At 47.6% G+C, this 17,395-nt stretch overlaps 1 protein-coding gene across 1 annotated transcript in view; it reads left to right on the forward strand.

Annotated features, from left to right (window-relative positions):
• cacna2d3a (calcium channel, voltage-dependent, alpha 2/delta subunit 3a) overlaps nt 1-17,395 on the forward strand; it is a 1,007,885-nt gene that overhangs the window by 794,770 nt on the left and 195,720 nt on the right. The window contains exon 27 of the mRNA XM_078543510.1: nt 8,907-8,987. Within this exon, the coding sequence (XP_078399636.1) occupies nt 8,907-8,987 (81 nt within the window). The remainder of the gene's footprint in view (nt 1-8,906; nt 8,988-17,395) is intronic.

A 17,395-nucleotide genomic window follows, 5' to 3' on the forward strand; every position in this document is an offset into this window, starting at 1 on the left:
CATTGGACCACTCACCACCTACACATGCCAGGCACACATCATCTGGCCTGGCAGGCATCCTGCTTACACTTTCTCCATCTCTATTCATGCAGGATAAGCTGGCACACAACAGCAGGGAGAGGTTGCAGGCCGGTGGAGGAATGCCTGAAATCAAGGTCCTCACGGACTTTGAGAACAGGGCCATCCAGCTGGTCGGCGATGATCTGGACCATTCCTGTGTTGGTGATAAAGTCGGTGCTGCTCTACCAAGTGAGGGTCCAGCATTGCAACATCCATCAGAGAACCATGCTGTGACTGATGTGTCCTGTTTCACAGGCCACTGCTATGCACTAATTATCTCCCCTTGCTTCCAGGGGTACATCTGGGAAACAGCCGACGGAGTCCACAACCCAGGGCCTCCAATCAAGCCCCGGAGAAGCCTGTGGAGAGGAATCTGAAGGCACCCTCCTTGAAGTCCCATCACAGCGCTCACCCACATCCTCCACCAGCACAGAGACACACACCTCAGTGGGGCCTAGCTTTAGAATAACCTCGGGATCATAATCTGGTGAGCACATCTCGCTGTCTGATCCACAGCAGGTGGTCACAGGGACTTCCATGGTGTCCGGCACTCGGAGGACTGCCGGAGGCCAGAAATTTGCTGAGTTCGAGTCAGATGATGAGGCTCTGGACTCGGTCATGTCACAGTTACTTGAGCTGAAAAGGCAAGCTCGGGAACATCAGGAAGGGTGCCTGCTGCACTCTTCGGCTAGCAAGGCATGATGGAGGAGTCCGTCTGCCTTCACTCTGAGGTGATATCACCAGCATGCCAACGCACCGGAGTCAACGCTGGTAGGATGGTGGCCGCCACGGAGACCTTGGTCCAGGCTAAACTCCATCGCTGATGCCATAGTTGGCCTCCAACAGTGTGTATGCAAGAAGGGTGCCCGGCAGCTCGATCTCACTCCAGCTACCCCTTCTCCTCAAGGAGTCAGCCTGGGGCCCTCGGGCACCCATAGAGAGGAGGATCAGCAGGTGTACACCCTGGGCCCATCCATTCAGGCGACTCCGGGAGTGTCTGGCCCATCCGAATCCCCTCTTCCTCTGACCTCAGTTGCTCCAGCTCCACAAGCCAAGGAGGGTACCACTACCTCACAGCAGGACCCTGAAAGCAGGCCGGGGCCTCCAAGTCTCAGCCGTCCAGAGGACGCCCGCCAAGATCATCACAGACAGCGTCGCTGTCAGCAGGCTGCCTCCACCTCCGCTGTAAATGTCCGGGGAGCGCCAAGACGCAGCAGCAGGGTTAGAAAGGTTAAGAAGAATTGGTTGCACAGCCTGGGCATGGGTGTTAATCACTTGTACATACTGTTCACTATTGTCAATAAATTCCTAAGAATGTCTCTCCGCCTTTGGCTCCTTGTTCTGATGAGCATTGTTTGTGTCACTCAGATGTGAAACCTTTCTGCACAAGATAAAGGCAGGTGTCTCAGTCCAGAGCCTCTTCCCTGTGCTCTGTGCAGCCTTCAGACCAAAGTGATGGGCTGGTCTCACACTCCCTGGACACATTACTAATGCCTGCATCTTGATGGTGCTTGTCGTTGTTCCCAGAATGTTGTGGGCAGGTGTCACAGAGTTCTGTCATTCTCTCTATGTGCTCTCAGCACCTTTCAGATGGGGCTGGCCCTCATCTCTTCAACATCTGTGACTAGTGACGCTGTGCTGCTGAAGGGCTCAGGTGATGAAGGCAGACTTAGGATCAGATGCTTTTAAAGTTTCATGGCTGCATCTCTATGATATGACCCTGATCACAAGCAAGCTGCCCTCGGCCAGACTGGAGTCAGACATTCTCAGAGGCTATGTGAAGATCTATGGAGTGTTCTCACTGCATGTTGTCATCATCTTCCTGGAATCTAGCGACTATTAGGGCATCCATTGCATCTCCATGACAGGAGCATTATCACAGAGGGTATTCGCGCTGCTATAAGCCAGACAGGAGTCAAACATTCACAGATGTAATGTGAGGATCTATGGCATCTCCTCACTGCATGTCGTCATCATCCTCCACAAATCAGCAGCTATGACAGCCTTACAAGCACGCCTGCCTCATCGAGCCAGTGCGAGGGCCTCATCCCCGTCATCATTGCCTTTGAGGACCTCCTCACCCCCATCCCCATTGGCACCTTCCTCATCGGAGGAGACCTCCAGTTCCTCCATCTCCTCCTCAGCCAGCTCCTCTCCCGTTGCAGCATCAGTTGTAAAGGATGCAGCAGACAATGATGATGCGTGACACCCTCTGTGGACTATATTGCAGGGCTCCAACCAGACCGGTCCAGGCACCGGAACCTCATCTTCAGCATCCCGATGGTTTGTTCCACCAAGTTGCGAGCTGCAGCATGAGCCTCATTATACCGTCGCTGTGCTGCAGACTGAGGCCACCGCATGGGTGTCATCAGCCACAGACTCTCTCAATGTCCCTGCGGCACCAAACCCTCCAGTAGTGGCAGATGTGACCGAACAGTTCCCTAGACATGTGCAGTCTTCAGCGACACTGATTGTCATCATCTGCAGGAATGAAAGGTGGCATCTATAGACCCTGGGTGTCGCTAGGTGCCACCAGTGATGGCTCGCTGTGGCTCCTTGGCAGCATGTGCAGGAACCCCAGCTGCCCCTTCTTCCTGAGGTTGCTGCTCCTGCCTCTGTAGCCAGGAGCCTCAGTCACCCTCCTCTGTTGTCTTCGCACTCTGTAGGCCATCAGGCAGACAGCTAGTTCACCAGGCTGCATGACCCTGATATACTCCTCCTGCAGGATGAATGAGAGAGACAAGCGGTTAGCATGGGTGTACTAAGAACCTGCCCTGGTTAAGTGTGAAGGCCCCTTAACATTTCCCGGAGAGTGCTGGCCACCACTTGGATGGCCAGAGCTTAGTGCACTGCATGGCTGCCCGAAACCCCACCTCTGCCCCACTCCACCCAACCGATTGGCGGCAGCTTCGCACACTGGACTGCATGCTGTGCTCTCAGCACAGGTGGAGGCATTCTCCTAACCTGCACTGCAAGGCTACAATGTTAGCTTGAACCATGGGGGAGATTGGTCCAAACCGGGATGTGAACATTGCTTGGGAGTGGCTGGCCATTGGCAGGCTGAGCGGAACCTTCAGAAGTTGTTAATGAGTTTTAGTATTTATCCAACTCAAAGAATTACAGGACATTCAACAGTCAGTAGCAAGAATGGTTAAATATGAGATTTAAATCTATGGTTCTCTATGTTCTAATCTTCTCAGCTGTTACAGTTTGGTTTTTTACCCCAACAACTTTAATTTGTGTTCATAGCAGAAAGGCAGTTTTCACAAGCTGCTGTTCCAAGGAGCTGAAGTCTGCATCCTTACATGTGCCGTGAATGACATGACATTAATAATGGTCTGTTAAACCATATAGGGCTGGGTTTTATCCTTGAGATGGATAGCGGGAGTGGGAAAATTCTCGGCTCGGCCCCCACCTGCCTCTGGAGAAAGTGCCCACAAGGATGGGACTTACATTGCTGGGGGTGGGGGGTTAGTGGGTGGCAGTGATGGGTGGCAATGAGGCAGTTGTGGGCTGCAGTCGGGCCACTGACCAGGAAAAAGGTTCAGAGGCAGCCACAGGGGTTGCTGGGTGCGGACGGGGGCTGTTTAAAAGACCTGCCTTGGTGCTGTGCCTTTGTCCCAATTATAATAAAAATAGAAAGGCCCTCCAGCCCTCACTCCTCACAGCCCCTTAGCACCCACACACTCCCCATGACCTACCTATGCCACCTCATGCACCCCACCCACCCCTGTGGCCCTTAATGACCCCATGCCAAGGTATGTCCCCCAAACAACCTGAATGGCCCCTCATGCCCCCATGCCAAGACATGTCCCCAACCAATCCCTATGGCTCTTCATGCCCCTCATGTCAAGCTATGGCACTTCCAAGCCCATTCACCCACTATACACTGTATAGAACCAATGAACCCAGTTGTGACAATGGGATGTGTATAAAGTAAGCTTTAAAAAACAGTTATTCATTGATAACTTCCCACTTTCTTAAAATTAATTTCTTTTTGCTACAGCCCAATGAAAGCGTCAATTACCCAAACCCTTCAAAGTATTAACAGTTGAAACTCCAAGTACTTGAAACCACTTTATCTTGTGTTAACAAATATTGTATGTTTGACAGCATAGATAAGAGAGCCAGAGCTGTCACTCAAGCAATGTTTTCTCTGGGGCTCATGTCTTTTAGTACTCTAATTGATGTCTGGGCTCTCAGCCAAGAATACATAATGAGACTTGGCTGAGAGCCCAGAAATTCATTAGCCTGTTGAAAATCTGGCTCAACTCCATGGAAATTGTGGAGGAATGGGATATCCCTACCACACAATGGAACTGACCCCAGGTCCAGAGCGCAGGGTGATGGCTCATGGCCCGAACTAGCCTGCAGCCTTAAAAGGCACTCCTAAAAATCAGAAACACCAGGAACAGGGTGGGGAATCCCAGAATTGGGACCCACCAACAATTTCCAAAGGGCTCCCAAGGCATCCCAACTTGGCGAAAATCCAGTCCATAAAGACAATGTGAAATGCCCTGACATTTTTCCCTTACTCCAAAATGCTGTAAGGCTATGTGTTCCAGCTAAAAATTTGAGAACATGAGAAATAGGAGTATGCCACATTGAACTTGCTCCACCATTTAATAAGATCATGGCTGCTCTTTGACCTCAATTCAACATTGCTGTTTGATTCCCATATTCCTTGATTCCCATAGAGTCTCATAATCTATTGATCTCAGCCTTGAATATATTCAACAACTGAGCATCAACAGTCATCTAGGGTAAAGAATTCCAAATATTCACTAAGTTTTCTGGGTGAAGAAATTCCTCCTTATCTCAGTCGATTATGGCTGTCCCCTTCTTCTCATAAGACAATCCTCTTATTCCCCAAGTCAGTCTGCTGAACCGCCATTGCATCCCATCCAAGACAAATACATTCTTCCTTAGGCACAGAGACCAGATTGCACAAAGTACTCCGGGTGACGTCTTGCCAAAACCCTGTACAGTTGCAGAAACACATCCTTTCTCTTATATTCCAACCCCTTGCAATGGAGGTCAGCATACCACTTGCCTTCTTAATTGTACCTACATGTACAAGAAACACAGGAAGGACACCCAATCCCTCCAGATAATAACATTTCATTGTTCTTTTCCATTTAAAAAAATTCAGTCTTTTCTATTCTTCCTACCAAAGTAAATAACCTCACGTTTCCTCCACATTATTACTCCATCTGCCACCTTCTTGCCCACTCACTTAACCTATCTAAATGATTCTACAGACTCTTTGCGACTTCTTCACAGTTTCTGGCCAGAATTTTTCCCTCGTTGGGCAGGCTCGGCAGGAGCGGGCGGGGGAAGTCGGGAAGCCGCTCTGCGATTTCACTCAGGCGGGCCAATTAAGGTCTGCCCAGCGTGGATCATGTTTGCTGAGCGCTACCTGTGCGGGAGGAGGGAGAGGGGGCCTGGCATGCAGTTCGCGCATGCGCGCGAAAAAGTGCTTCAATCTCCCTGGGGCACAGAGTTGCCTCAGGGAGGTTGAAGTGCCTTTAAAAAAAATTATTAAAGATGGTAAAAAATTTTTAAAAACATGTTCCCTCATGTGACTCTGGCACATGAGCTGGGACATGTTTTTAATTCAAAAATAAAGTTTTCAGTTAATGTTTATTTGCTTGTAAAAAATGTAAAGGCCACTTGGCCTTTTCGTCTGCCCGCCAACCGTAAGGTTGGGCGGGCTTGTTAATGGCCTTAATAGGCCTTTCAATTATCGGTGGGGATGCTCGCCCGATGTCATCACGCGTCATATTACACTCGGGCGTGTCAGGCGCGTGCCTGCATGCCAAACATAAAATTCTGCCCTATGTTCCCATCTAGCTTTATATCTTCAACAAATTTGGCTACATTACACACAGTCCTTTCATCTAACTCATTAATATAGATTGTTGTCCCTTCCTGTCACACTCTTCTTATTTTTACCTAAAATATCACACAGCTCTGTGGACTTGATGTTTCTCTTTATATTTTTCCTCATTGGAACCATACCACCCACCATTAGCCACCGCCACCACACCCCACCCCACCCCCACCCTTTTTTAATTTAAAGCCCTATCAACAACCCTGGTTACGTGATTTACCAGGAAACTGACCCCAGTCATGTTTAAGTGGAGCCCATCCCAGCAGAATAAACGATTACTGGTGCTTGTGCCTTATGAATCAAAACCTCTTCTTTTCACACCACTCTTTGAGCCATGTGTTTAATTCTCTAATCTGCTTGGATCAATGCAAATTGGTGTGTGGCTCAGGTAACAGTCCAGCAATTATTACCTTTGAGGTTCTGCATTCTAATTTTGACCCTAGCTCTTCAAACACTCTCAGCAGAACATCATTCCTCATTTTACCTATGTCATCAGTTCCTACACAGACTATGCCAACTGAATATTCCACCACCCACTCCAAGATCTTTTCAAGCCCCTTTAACCCTAGCACTGGGCAGGCAACACAAGTTTCAGAGCTCCCATTGTGACTGCAGAGAATAGTATCTACCCCCCTGACTATGCTGTCCACTAATATCCCATTGCTTTTCACTTGAATGGCCTCCAATACGATGATACCATAGTCAGTTTGCTCATCCACCCTGCAGGCTTTGCCATCATCCACACAGGCAGCCAGAACTTTGTACCTGTTAGATAAGGGGAAAGGACTGAGATTCCTCCAGTACTGCACCTGGGGCCCCCTTAGCTGCCTACTTGCAGTCACACCATCCTGTCCTTAGCCACAAACCAGACCTATGCCACTTCCTAAAATAAGGGGTGTGACTGCCTCAAGGATCAGAATGCTCAGATAACTCTTCCATTCCCTCCTTCCCTGATGCCCCCTAATATCTGCACCTTAAACCTCAGCTCAACAGCTCTGAGCTGAAATTCCTTGAGCTTCAGACACTTACGTTTTGCCTGGGATTGCAATGATTTTCACAAACTCCCACATGTTGCAGTTATAGCACACCACCTCTACTGCCATCCCGATATAACTTTTTCTTCTTCCACCAAACGCAAGTTCTATACGAACAATTAACAATTTGGTTTATTCATTTAATTATTTGCTCTATGTGCTTAATCAACTTAGCTTAAGGTTTTAGTGTTGTCAAACAACTTGATCGAGTTTAAGCTATATGTAGATAAAATTAAACATGTATCTGTAACATGAGCCACTAGAAGTTTTGGAGGCAAAAAGCAGTACCTCTTACCCCCTCTGCACAAAATTCCTACTTTCACCAAGTCCCAACTCTTACACTCAGTTTGTAATGTACTTTTCCTGTGACCACTCATTTATTTAAATGCAACCAATTGTTTACAAAATAATACTTGCTTGGATGAGTGCAGCTCCGACAACATTCAGGAAGCTCAAAACCATCCAGGACAAAGCAGCCTGCTTAATCGGCATCCCATCCACAACCTTAAAAATTCACTCCATCCAACACCGAGGCACAGTGGCAGCAGTGTATGCCATCTAATAGATGTACTGCGGCGACTTACCAAGATTCCTTCAACAGCATCTTCCAAACCCAAAGCCTTTACCAACGAGAAAAACAAGGGCAGAAAATGCATGGAAACACCACTGCCTGAAAGTTCCCCTACAAGTCACACACCTTCATGACATGGAACTATATCATTGTTACAGCACTATTACCAGGTCAAAATCCTGGAATTCTCTTCCAAACAGCACTGGACATGTCCCTACAAGGACTTAGGTGGTTCAATAAGGTAGCTCACCACCACCTTCTCAAGGGCAGTTAGGGATGGGCAGATGCTCACATTCCTTGAATGAATAAAAAAAAATGCAGAAACAGTAAAGCACATTAAGATACGAAAACTACAATATCAGACTTACACATTATATATATTGTCACAAAACAAGAAGTTAGTCTGAAATACTTGCCCATCTTTTCAGTAGTTTCTGACTATTCTTAGGTGGACATAACATGATAAGTTACCTTAATAGAGCTTCTGTTAGCGCTCCGTGTTTAAGGCAATATGAATGAAGTTGCTCACGACTTCAAGGCTATTCCTCAACTTTACGTTTCTTGTTATTTGATGTTAAAGCAGGTCCATTTGTTGATCAATGATACATTTCTCCTCAATGGTCATGCAGTTAAAACGTTAACCATTTTAACACTTTGTAAATAAGGTATAAACTGTAGTCCACTGGCCGTTTTGTAGTCCATTTGCTCTTGATGACGGAAAGCATTAAAAACACTAACTGGTTGTATTATTGTGAAATGGAATTAACTTATAAAATATCCATTATTATTCAACAGATCAATGATTTGTTTAGCTTGAGTTCAAAGATATTGGCGCTTTTGTCAAGACAGCCTAATTTCGACACTCATGCTACAAATTATCTAGAACACAGGCTGAAGCCAATTGAAAATTAAATTAATATTATTGCTATTGTAAAACCCAGGAAGAAAACCTTATTTGTTAGATTGATATCTGCTGGAAAACAGGATTGAGGATTGGAGAGATATTGCACAATGATTCTTGCACCTTATTGTTTTTTTTCAAGGAGGTGAATTATTACTATCTTTTTCCAAGGAGGTAAAAGAAGGAATGGAAGTTTCCTAATGTAGGAGAGATACAGGTGGTGTAAGAAAGAAGTTCATGATCAAATAATCAGACATGGACTCTAAATGCGGCAGGCTTGATAAATTAAATAGGCTCTTCATACTCTGAATTTTCACATACTACTGTTGTAGAAGCATGAATAATGGGGTAATGTCCACAAAAATAGACATGAATTTGAGAAAGAATAATTATTTATGATACATTCATTTTACTTTGATACTAATAAAGTATAATTCATTTTGATAGAGACAGAAAATAAAAGTAATGTTGTGACAGCTAGTACAACTGTGCAGCTTTTGGACAACAGAAAATCACCAGTGGTTGCAGGTAAGCAACTTTTAAACCCTTATTTAACCAGCATGTTGTAATATTTGTTTACTTACGATCTGAAATAATTATGATTCTCTGGACGTAAGGGTAGATTAACCAACCCTGTCCTCGCAGCAAGGAGCTGCACTGAAATAAGGTGTGGATCAGAAACTTTTGACTGCACTATGTAAACAATTGTACCCTAATGACATCCAGCTCTACTTTTTCACCACCTTTCTTGACTCTTCCAATATCTCTTAGGACCCATCTCTTTGACCAAGCTTCTGGTCAGCCTCCTAATATAACCTATTGAGGTGATCGTCTAATTTTAGCTGACAAGCGTCTGCGAAGACCTTTGAAGCATTTTGCTACATTACAGTTGCTATCAAAGTGTATGTTATTGTTGTTTTATCCAACTAGCCTACGCACTTTTCCACCCATTACATTGATTTCAAATTCTCGTCCATATCGACTAATTCCTTCATGATTTCTCACAATCCATCTCCATGATCACCTCCACCCTTGTTCTCACGTTGAGCCTTTTGTTGCTCTCACACTGAGCTATTTGTGTATTCTCTGTTTATCACTATCAGAACTTTCAGCTGTCTAGCTCTACAATTCCTCTGAACGCTTTACTTTCTCTCAGTTTTCCCCCTCCCGCCTCTCCTGTTAACTACTTTCCCAAAAGCTATATATTCAACCATGCCACTGGTCACCTCTCCTAATTTCCATATTAATGTTTGATATCCAATTTAGAATCATTCTTGGATGTTTTCTTTGTTAAAAGCATTATATAAATTCAATTTGTCTGTATCTTACAGCACTGTCCACCTGCCTCTCCAACATTAATTAAGAAAATGTTTGCATCTTATAATGTTTCTCAAGATATCCCAAACTGTTTCACATGAAATAAATTACTTTTTGAAGTGTTAAGACCTGGATTGGGGAAAATGTTGTCTCGTTCAATGCTGTAAAAATTAAAGCCATCTTTTTCAATTCATACCATCATCCATGTACCTTTATGATGGACAGCATTAACTTTCCCAGCTGTTGCCTCAGATTATGTCAGAGATACTTTGAACTGAGCTCAACTTCCTTTACAATATTCAATCCTCTATCAAGCCACTTGCTTTTAATTCCTGGGTAGTAAGTACCCTTCTTTTCCAGCTCCCCCACGCTGCTAAAACACATATATAGTTATCCTTACCAGCTCCATTCTTTCTGAATTATTGATCATTTAAGATGCCATGAGCCATGTCCTCACCCAAAAAAAATGCTCCCATACTTCCAATATCCTGCACTTGCTAAGCTTAATTAGCTCCCTATGGCCCAGCCATTTATCCCTGGCTTCAGGTCCCTCCATGGCTTTGTCTCACTCTCCTCAGCAATCTCCTGCAACTCTACATCCACCCATTAAGCCACTGATACTAAATTACTCCTTGCTCCTATGTCCTGGACTTCATCACTATGTCCCTGCCCTTTGGAACTTCCTCACATCCTTCCACTTTACTATTCATCTCCTTCCTTTCAAAAGTTTCATAAAAATCACCATCTTTGCTACTTTCATCTTGGCCCTCTAACCTTTCTGTTTCCCTATTGATCACTGTCCATTTTTTTCCCCCTAATCCTATAAAAGCACTCTGAAATGTCTTTCTGTACGTGGAGAATGATATTGAAATTTAACTTGCTGTTGTACACCTTCAAGAATTCTAAAGCAGTTCTCTGATAGAACTCAGCAAAGTCGCTAATGAATACATGCATATCTCATCTGTCAACCTAAATTCTCTGCTGATGATCATTGTATTCCCTGAAATGTGGAAGATTGAGGGAAGATTTGAATGAGGATTTTAGAATTTTGAAAAGAATTGATAGGGTAGATATGGGTTTTCTGGGGAAATGGGGTGTTATGGAAGTGGGGAGAATCTGGGGCAAAGGAGGCCTAAAATATTCTTACGAAACCAGGAAGAGCAAGAATGGTCCTCTTTTCCTCACAAAGAAAAGTTAAACACTTCCTTGAATGACCTCTTCTAGTTCCCATACTCTTCACTTGGCTTACCTAGTGGGAAGGCTGCAGTGGTTTCCCTTGCTGAGGTTGGAGTTACAAATGCAATTAGGTTCTGCATACTTGAAGAAGAACCCCACTAGCTTTGGACAAGTGACTTTATCATCCGCTCAGAATAGTAGGTTAAAATTGAAGACAGTGGTAATAGACAGTACATTGACAGGTGATATTAACTGCTGAACCATCCAGTTTCCACTGGGTGAGCAGGGACTGGGCAGGTAGGGTTAAAATCAACCCTTATATTTAGGGCTAGGGCACGAATGCACAACTGTTTTAGAAGCGAGAATGCTATCAACTGCGCAAAACTGGCACACGATACCAATTTAGTCACGTGTCCACTTTTAGCAAAACTAGTTAGTATATTTGAAAAATAATCATTGAAAGTTACCATCGGGTAATTGAAAGTTCAGCATGTCCTGTTTTAAACAATGTAGTATGTATTTAAATTACTTTGTTTTAAACTGGCTCTATTGGCACCTTTACTTCAACCTAAAAGTGGTTTTTAATTGAGTGCTAGCCTATTTATGTACATATTGCAATTAAATGAATATCGAAATATTTAATGGTATATTCAACTGTTCTAAATATACATTAAACATTGTTGTCCAGTCACGTTTAAAGTGACTGGACAACACTTATTAATCCAGTGAAGCACCATATTGTAGTTCAGGACTGTTATATTTCACTCAGTGTGAGTGCTTTGAATTTTTTGAATGGCAATGAATACTAACAAGATTTTTTGATGGCCTGGAATTGGTTCCCTGCCATAATGTTAGCATCCAGAATTCAATGCTTTCTGGAATATCGGTTTGCAAGCAAATTTGGACAACATTTCCTACTTACCACATTATTTGAGGAACCCCAAATGAATGTGTAAAAATGTGGCTAAGACAATCTATTTTTTTTGCACAATGTAAATTAAATTTAAACAGATCAATATTTTCCAAGTATTTTGCCCTGTAGTCACCACTGTCATCAGCTCCTCCATTATCACCAGTATCATGCACATAAAGAAAAAGTCATTGGCATTTTAACACTGTGGGCAGGATTTTCTCAGAATTGCACTAAGTGTGGTAGTGGGTGGGTAAAATGGAGTCCTACCCGCCGATGAAAATGGCAGGTTTTCACGCCGTATCTTCAGCGAAACATGCCGTTTCCATAGCAGGCGGGCTCTCATTCAGTCCGCTCGCCAACACCACGCTGTTGCACCATGCCGGTCACCATCTTTAAAAGGCAGCTGCCAGCAAGGCGCTCATCGCCACCAGCTCACCACCGCTACCTGGGAGGCATGGCCAGCAAAGGCAAAAAGACTGCGGGACCCCGCTTCAATGACGGGTCCCTCAAGCAACTGCTGGATGCCGTGGAGGCCCACCAGGAAGTACTCTGGCCGCAGGATGGGTAGCAATTTCACCCACTCAGCTTGGGAGGTGGTGACAGCAGTGGTCAGCGCCAACATCCTGCAGAGGAGGACAGCCACCCAGTGCCACAAAAGGATGAATGATATCCTCTGTTCCACCAGGGTAAGTCACTCTTTTCATTGCTCCCAACTCGCAAACCCATCACACATCCACAGATCCCTCACTCACTGCCAGTGTAAGGGACATCACCATTCACTCTGTCACACACACCGTCATTGTCCTCAGCCCGTCCATGGGACCACTCACCACAGGCCAGGCATACTTATCATCTGGCCCAGCAGGTGTCCTGATACACACTCCCCATCTCTATCCACGCAGGACAAACTGGCTCACAACAGGAAGGAAAGGTCGCAGACAAGTTGAAGGATGCCAGAGATCAAAGTTCTGACAGAATTCGAAAACAGAGCCATCCAGCTGGCCGGCGATGACTGGGACCGGTCCTGTGCTGACGGTGAGGTCGGCACTCCTCTACCAAGTGAGCAGTGCAACATCCATCAGATAACCATGCTGTGAGTGATATGTCCTCTTTCACAGGCCACTGCCATGCACTAATTATCTCCCCTTGCTTTCGCAGGCACATCTGGGAAACAGCCGACAGAGTCCATGACCCAGGGCCTCCAATCAAGCCCCGAAGAAACCTCTGAAGAGGAATCTGTAGGCACCCTCCCTGAAGTCCCGTCACAGCTCACCCACACCCTCCACCAGCGCAGAGACACACACCTCAGTTGAACCTAGCTTTAGAGTAGCCTCGGGATCACAATCTGGTGAGCACATCATACTTTCTGATCCACAGCAGGCGTCGGCAGGGACTTCCCAGAGGACTGCTGGAGGCCATAATGTTGCTGAGTCCAAGTCAGATGATGAGCCTCTGGACTCGGTCATGTCACATTTGTTGAAGCTGAAAAGGCAAGCTTGGGAACATCAGGAAGGGATGTCCGAGGCACTCCTCAGATTGCAAGGCACGATGGAGGAGTCCATCCATCTTCAGGCTGAGGTGATAGCGCCGGCATTGCAATGCACCGAGGTCAACACTGGCAGGATGGCGACCGCCATGGAGATCTTGGTCTAGGACATCACTCCTGCACTGCTGCACGGGCTTAACTCCATCGCTGATGCCATAGTTGGTACCCAACAGTGTGTACGCGAGAGGGGTATTGGTCAGCGTGATCTCACTCCAGCTACCTCTTCCGCTCACGGAGTCAACCAGGGGCTCTTGGGCACCCATAGGGAGGAGGGTCAGCAGGTGCATGGTCTGGGGGCATCCACCCAGGTGACTCTGGGAGTGACCAGCCCATCCGAATCCCCTCTTCCTGTGATCTCTGCAGATCCAGCTTCGCAGGCCGAAGAGGGAGCCACTGCCACACAGCAGGACCCCAAAAGCATGCCAGGGCCTTCCAAGTCTCTGTCCTCCAGAGGATGCCTGCCAAAGTCATCACAGACAGGGTGTCACAGTCAGCAGGCTGCCTCCACCTCTGCTTTAGATGTCTGGGGAGCACCAAGACATGGCGGCAGGGTTAGGAAAGTTAGGTAAAAGTAGGTGCACAGCCTGGCCACGGGTGTTGATCACTTGTACATACTGTTCACTATTGTCAATAACTCCTAAGAATGTCTCCCTGCCTGTGGCTCCTTGTTCTGCCGAGCAGTGTTCTTGTCACTCAGATGTGAAGCCTTTCTGCACAAGATAAAAAGCAGGTGTCTCAGTCCAGGGCCTCTTCCCTGTGGTCTCTGCGGCCTTCAGACCACAGTGATGGTCCAGCCTCACACTCCCTGGAAACAATACTGATGCCTGCACCTCAGCGGTGCTGGTCATTGCTGCCAGAATGTAATAGGCAGGCACCACAGAGTTCTCTCATACTCTCTCTGTGTGTTCTCAGCATCTTCAAGGTGGGGCTGGCCCCCATCACACCAGCATCTGCGATCAGTGATGATGTGCACCAGCTCCTGAAGGGCTGAGGTACTGAAGGCGGACACAGCATCAGATGCATCTTAAGTTTCATGGCTGCATCTCTGAGATGGCCCTGATCAAGGAGCGCAAGCGAGCTGCCCTCGGTCAGACAGGAGTCAGACATTCTCAAAGGCCATGTGAAGATCTATGGAGTGTCCTCACTGCATGTTGTCATCATCCACCTGCAATCGAGTGACTATTAGGGCCTCCACTGCATCTCCATGACAGGAGCATTCTCACAGAGGGTATTGGCGCTGCCATAAGCCAGACTGGAGTCAAACGTTCACAACTGCGATTGAAGATCTACGAGACACCTCACTGTATGTCGTCATCATCCTCCACAAATCTGGCAGCTATGAGGGCCTCCCAAGTGCGTCTGCCTCGTCTAGCCAGTGCGAGAGCCTCATCCCCGTCGTTGTCACCACCGAAGACCCCCTCACCCTCATCCCCGTCGGCGTCCTTCTCATCGGAGGAGACGTGCAGCTCCTCCATCTCCTCAGTCAGCTCGTCTCCCAGTTGGAGTGCCAGGTTGTAAAGCGTGCAGCAGACGATGATGATGCGTGACACCCTCTGCGGACTGTATTGCAGGGCTCCACCAGACCAGTCCAGACACAGGAGCCGCATCTTCAGCAGCCTGATGGTCTGCTCCACCAAGTTGCGAGCTGCTGCATGAGCCTTATTATACCATCGCTCTGCTGTAGTCTGAGGCCGCTGCGTGAGTTTCATCAGCCACAGCCTCTGCAGGTAGCCCTTGTCCCCAAGGAGCCAACCCTGCAGCCTCTGTGGACCCTGGAAAACTGCAGGGATCTGCGAGCAATTCAGGATGTAGGCATTATGCACACTCCTTGGAAACTGTGCACATACCTGCAGGATGTGTTTCTGGTGGTCGCATACCAGCTGCACGTTCAGTGAGTGGAAGCCCTTGCAGTTGATGAAGTCCACTGGGTGTAGCAATGGAGACCTGAGCACCACATGAGTGCAGTCAATCGCACCCTGCACCTGTGGGAATCCCGAGATCAGGGCGAATCCAATGGCCTTTGCATCCTGGCTGTCCCGGTCCCGGGCGAAATGCACAATGTTGTGTGCCGTGGAGAAGATGGCATCCGTGACCTCATGGATGCATTTGTGGGTGGCGACTTGTGAAATCCCACAGGGGTCACCTGTGGAGCCCTGAAAGGGGCCACTGGTATAGAAATTGAGCACCGCGGTCACTTTCACAGCCACTGGCAGTGGATGCCCTCCATGTCCCCTTGACACCAAATCCTGCAATAAGTGGCAGATGTGAGCCACCAGGTCCCTAGACATGCATAGTCATCAGCGACACTGGTTCTCAGTCATCTGCAGGAATGGCAGGCAGCATCTATAGACCCTGGGTATCACTAGGCACCAACTAGCCATGGCTCACTGTCACTCCTGGGCAGTGTGTGCGGGAACCCCTGCTGCCCCTTCTTTATGAGGTTGCTGCTCCAGGAGCCTCAGTCACTCTCTCCTCAGTCTTCTACAGTCTCTGTAGGCCATCAGGCATACAGCTAGGTTACCAGGATCCATGATCCTGACGTGGTCCTCCTGCAGCATGAAATAGAGAGAGACGTGGTTATCATGGCTGTACTTAGGATCTTCCCTGTCCCTGTGTGACCGCCCCTTAATGCTTCCCGGAGAGTGCTGGTCACTCCTCGGATGGCCAGAGATGAGAGCGCTGCATGGCTGCCCTGTCAACCTGTGACACGGGGGACATTGCTCCTAACCGAGATGCTGAGATCGCAAGGGGCTGTGAATGCATCCAGCAGTGACTGCTACATGGCCAGCCTTGGCGAGGAGATTGTACACGTGCAGTCCAACTGCACTGCGGTCCAATAAAGTGTTGATGGACTTGAAGTCTGTGCCGTGGAGGTGGGGGGAGCGTGGGGGAGGTAAGGTATAGAGGACTTGGTGCTCTTTGATGCCTCCGCATTGCTTGCATGGGCGGGCAGGCTAGGAGCCTGACCCCAGTCATATCACTGTGGCTGCACCTGATCTGTCTCAGTTGCAGAGGCATGGTCAGTTTATACAGGTGTCCCCAATGCGTGGCCACTTCCCTCGCTTACCCTGCCCCCACCTCGATTGCCTGTGCAAGGGATGCAGCGCCAGGGTAGCACTTGACCTCCCTCTCCCCCCTCAGCAGTTGCCTTCGAGACTGGCCAGCACTTGCCCCCAGAAAAGCCCCACCCCTCAACAGTCGCCTCCGGTGCCAGGCATCAGTTTCCCTTCGCCACCACCCCCCCACCACCACCACCACCACCACCCGCCCCACCAGCACCCCTGAGACCTGTAAACAATGGGCGAGCCGTGGAGAACGCTGTTGCTCATGCACCTCAGTTCCTCCAGAGCGAAGGCTGCCAAGTGCACCTCCCCTGCGTGCTGTTGTGAAACACGTCGGCGTACTTTCCCACCGATGTGGACGGATGAAATGGTGAGGTTCCAAGAGCCTGGCGGGATGGTCTTTTAATTATATGCTAATGTATTACAATTAGCTCCCCGCCGACCGATGGCGGGAGACACGGCCCGCCGCCGACCGGCTGAGCAGAAGATCGCGCCTGCCTTCACGCTGTTGTGATAAGGGTCCCGCCATATTTTCTGCGCACGCCACCTATCATGCCCACCGCCAACGGGCTCGGTAAACTCCGCCCTGTGCTTTACAATGAGCTCAGTCATAATGAAACTCTCCACATGTGTGCTAACGTGCATGGAGGCCCATTTTCTGACCAGTTAATTTTTAATGTTGGAAGAACACAGGTAGCGACTTCTACTTTGCCTTAAGACTAAAATAATTTGAAAGCAATTTTACAAAGTGTTTCATGTGATGGTCTTACATCCTTTTATTTGGGAGACAGGTTGCTGGCTGAATGCCTGAATTATTTTTGCACTTTTGCATGGATGAGCATCTGAAACCCTCTCACATTAACACAAAAACTGTAATTTAATGGCACAGAATAGTCTAACTCTCCTCCAAGCTAGTTGCTTA

The sequence above is a fragment of the Cetorhinus maximus genome, chromosome 6, assembly GCF_964194155.1.
Source record: "Cetorhinus maximus chromosome 6, sCetMax3.hap1.1, whole genome shotgun sequence".
Lineage (NCBI taxonomy): Eukaryota > Metazoa > Chordata > Chondrichthyes > Lamniformes > Cetorhinidae > Cetorhinus > Cetorhinus maximus.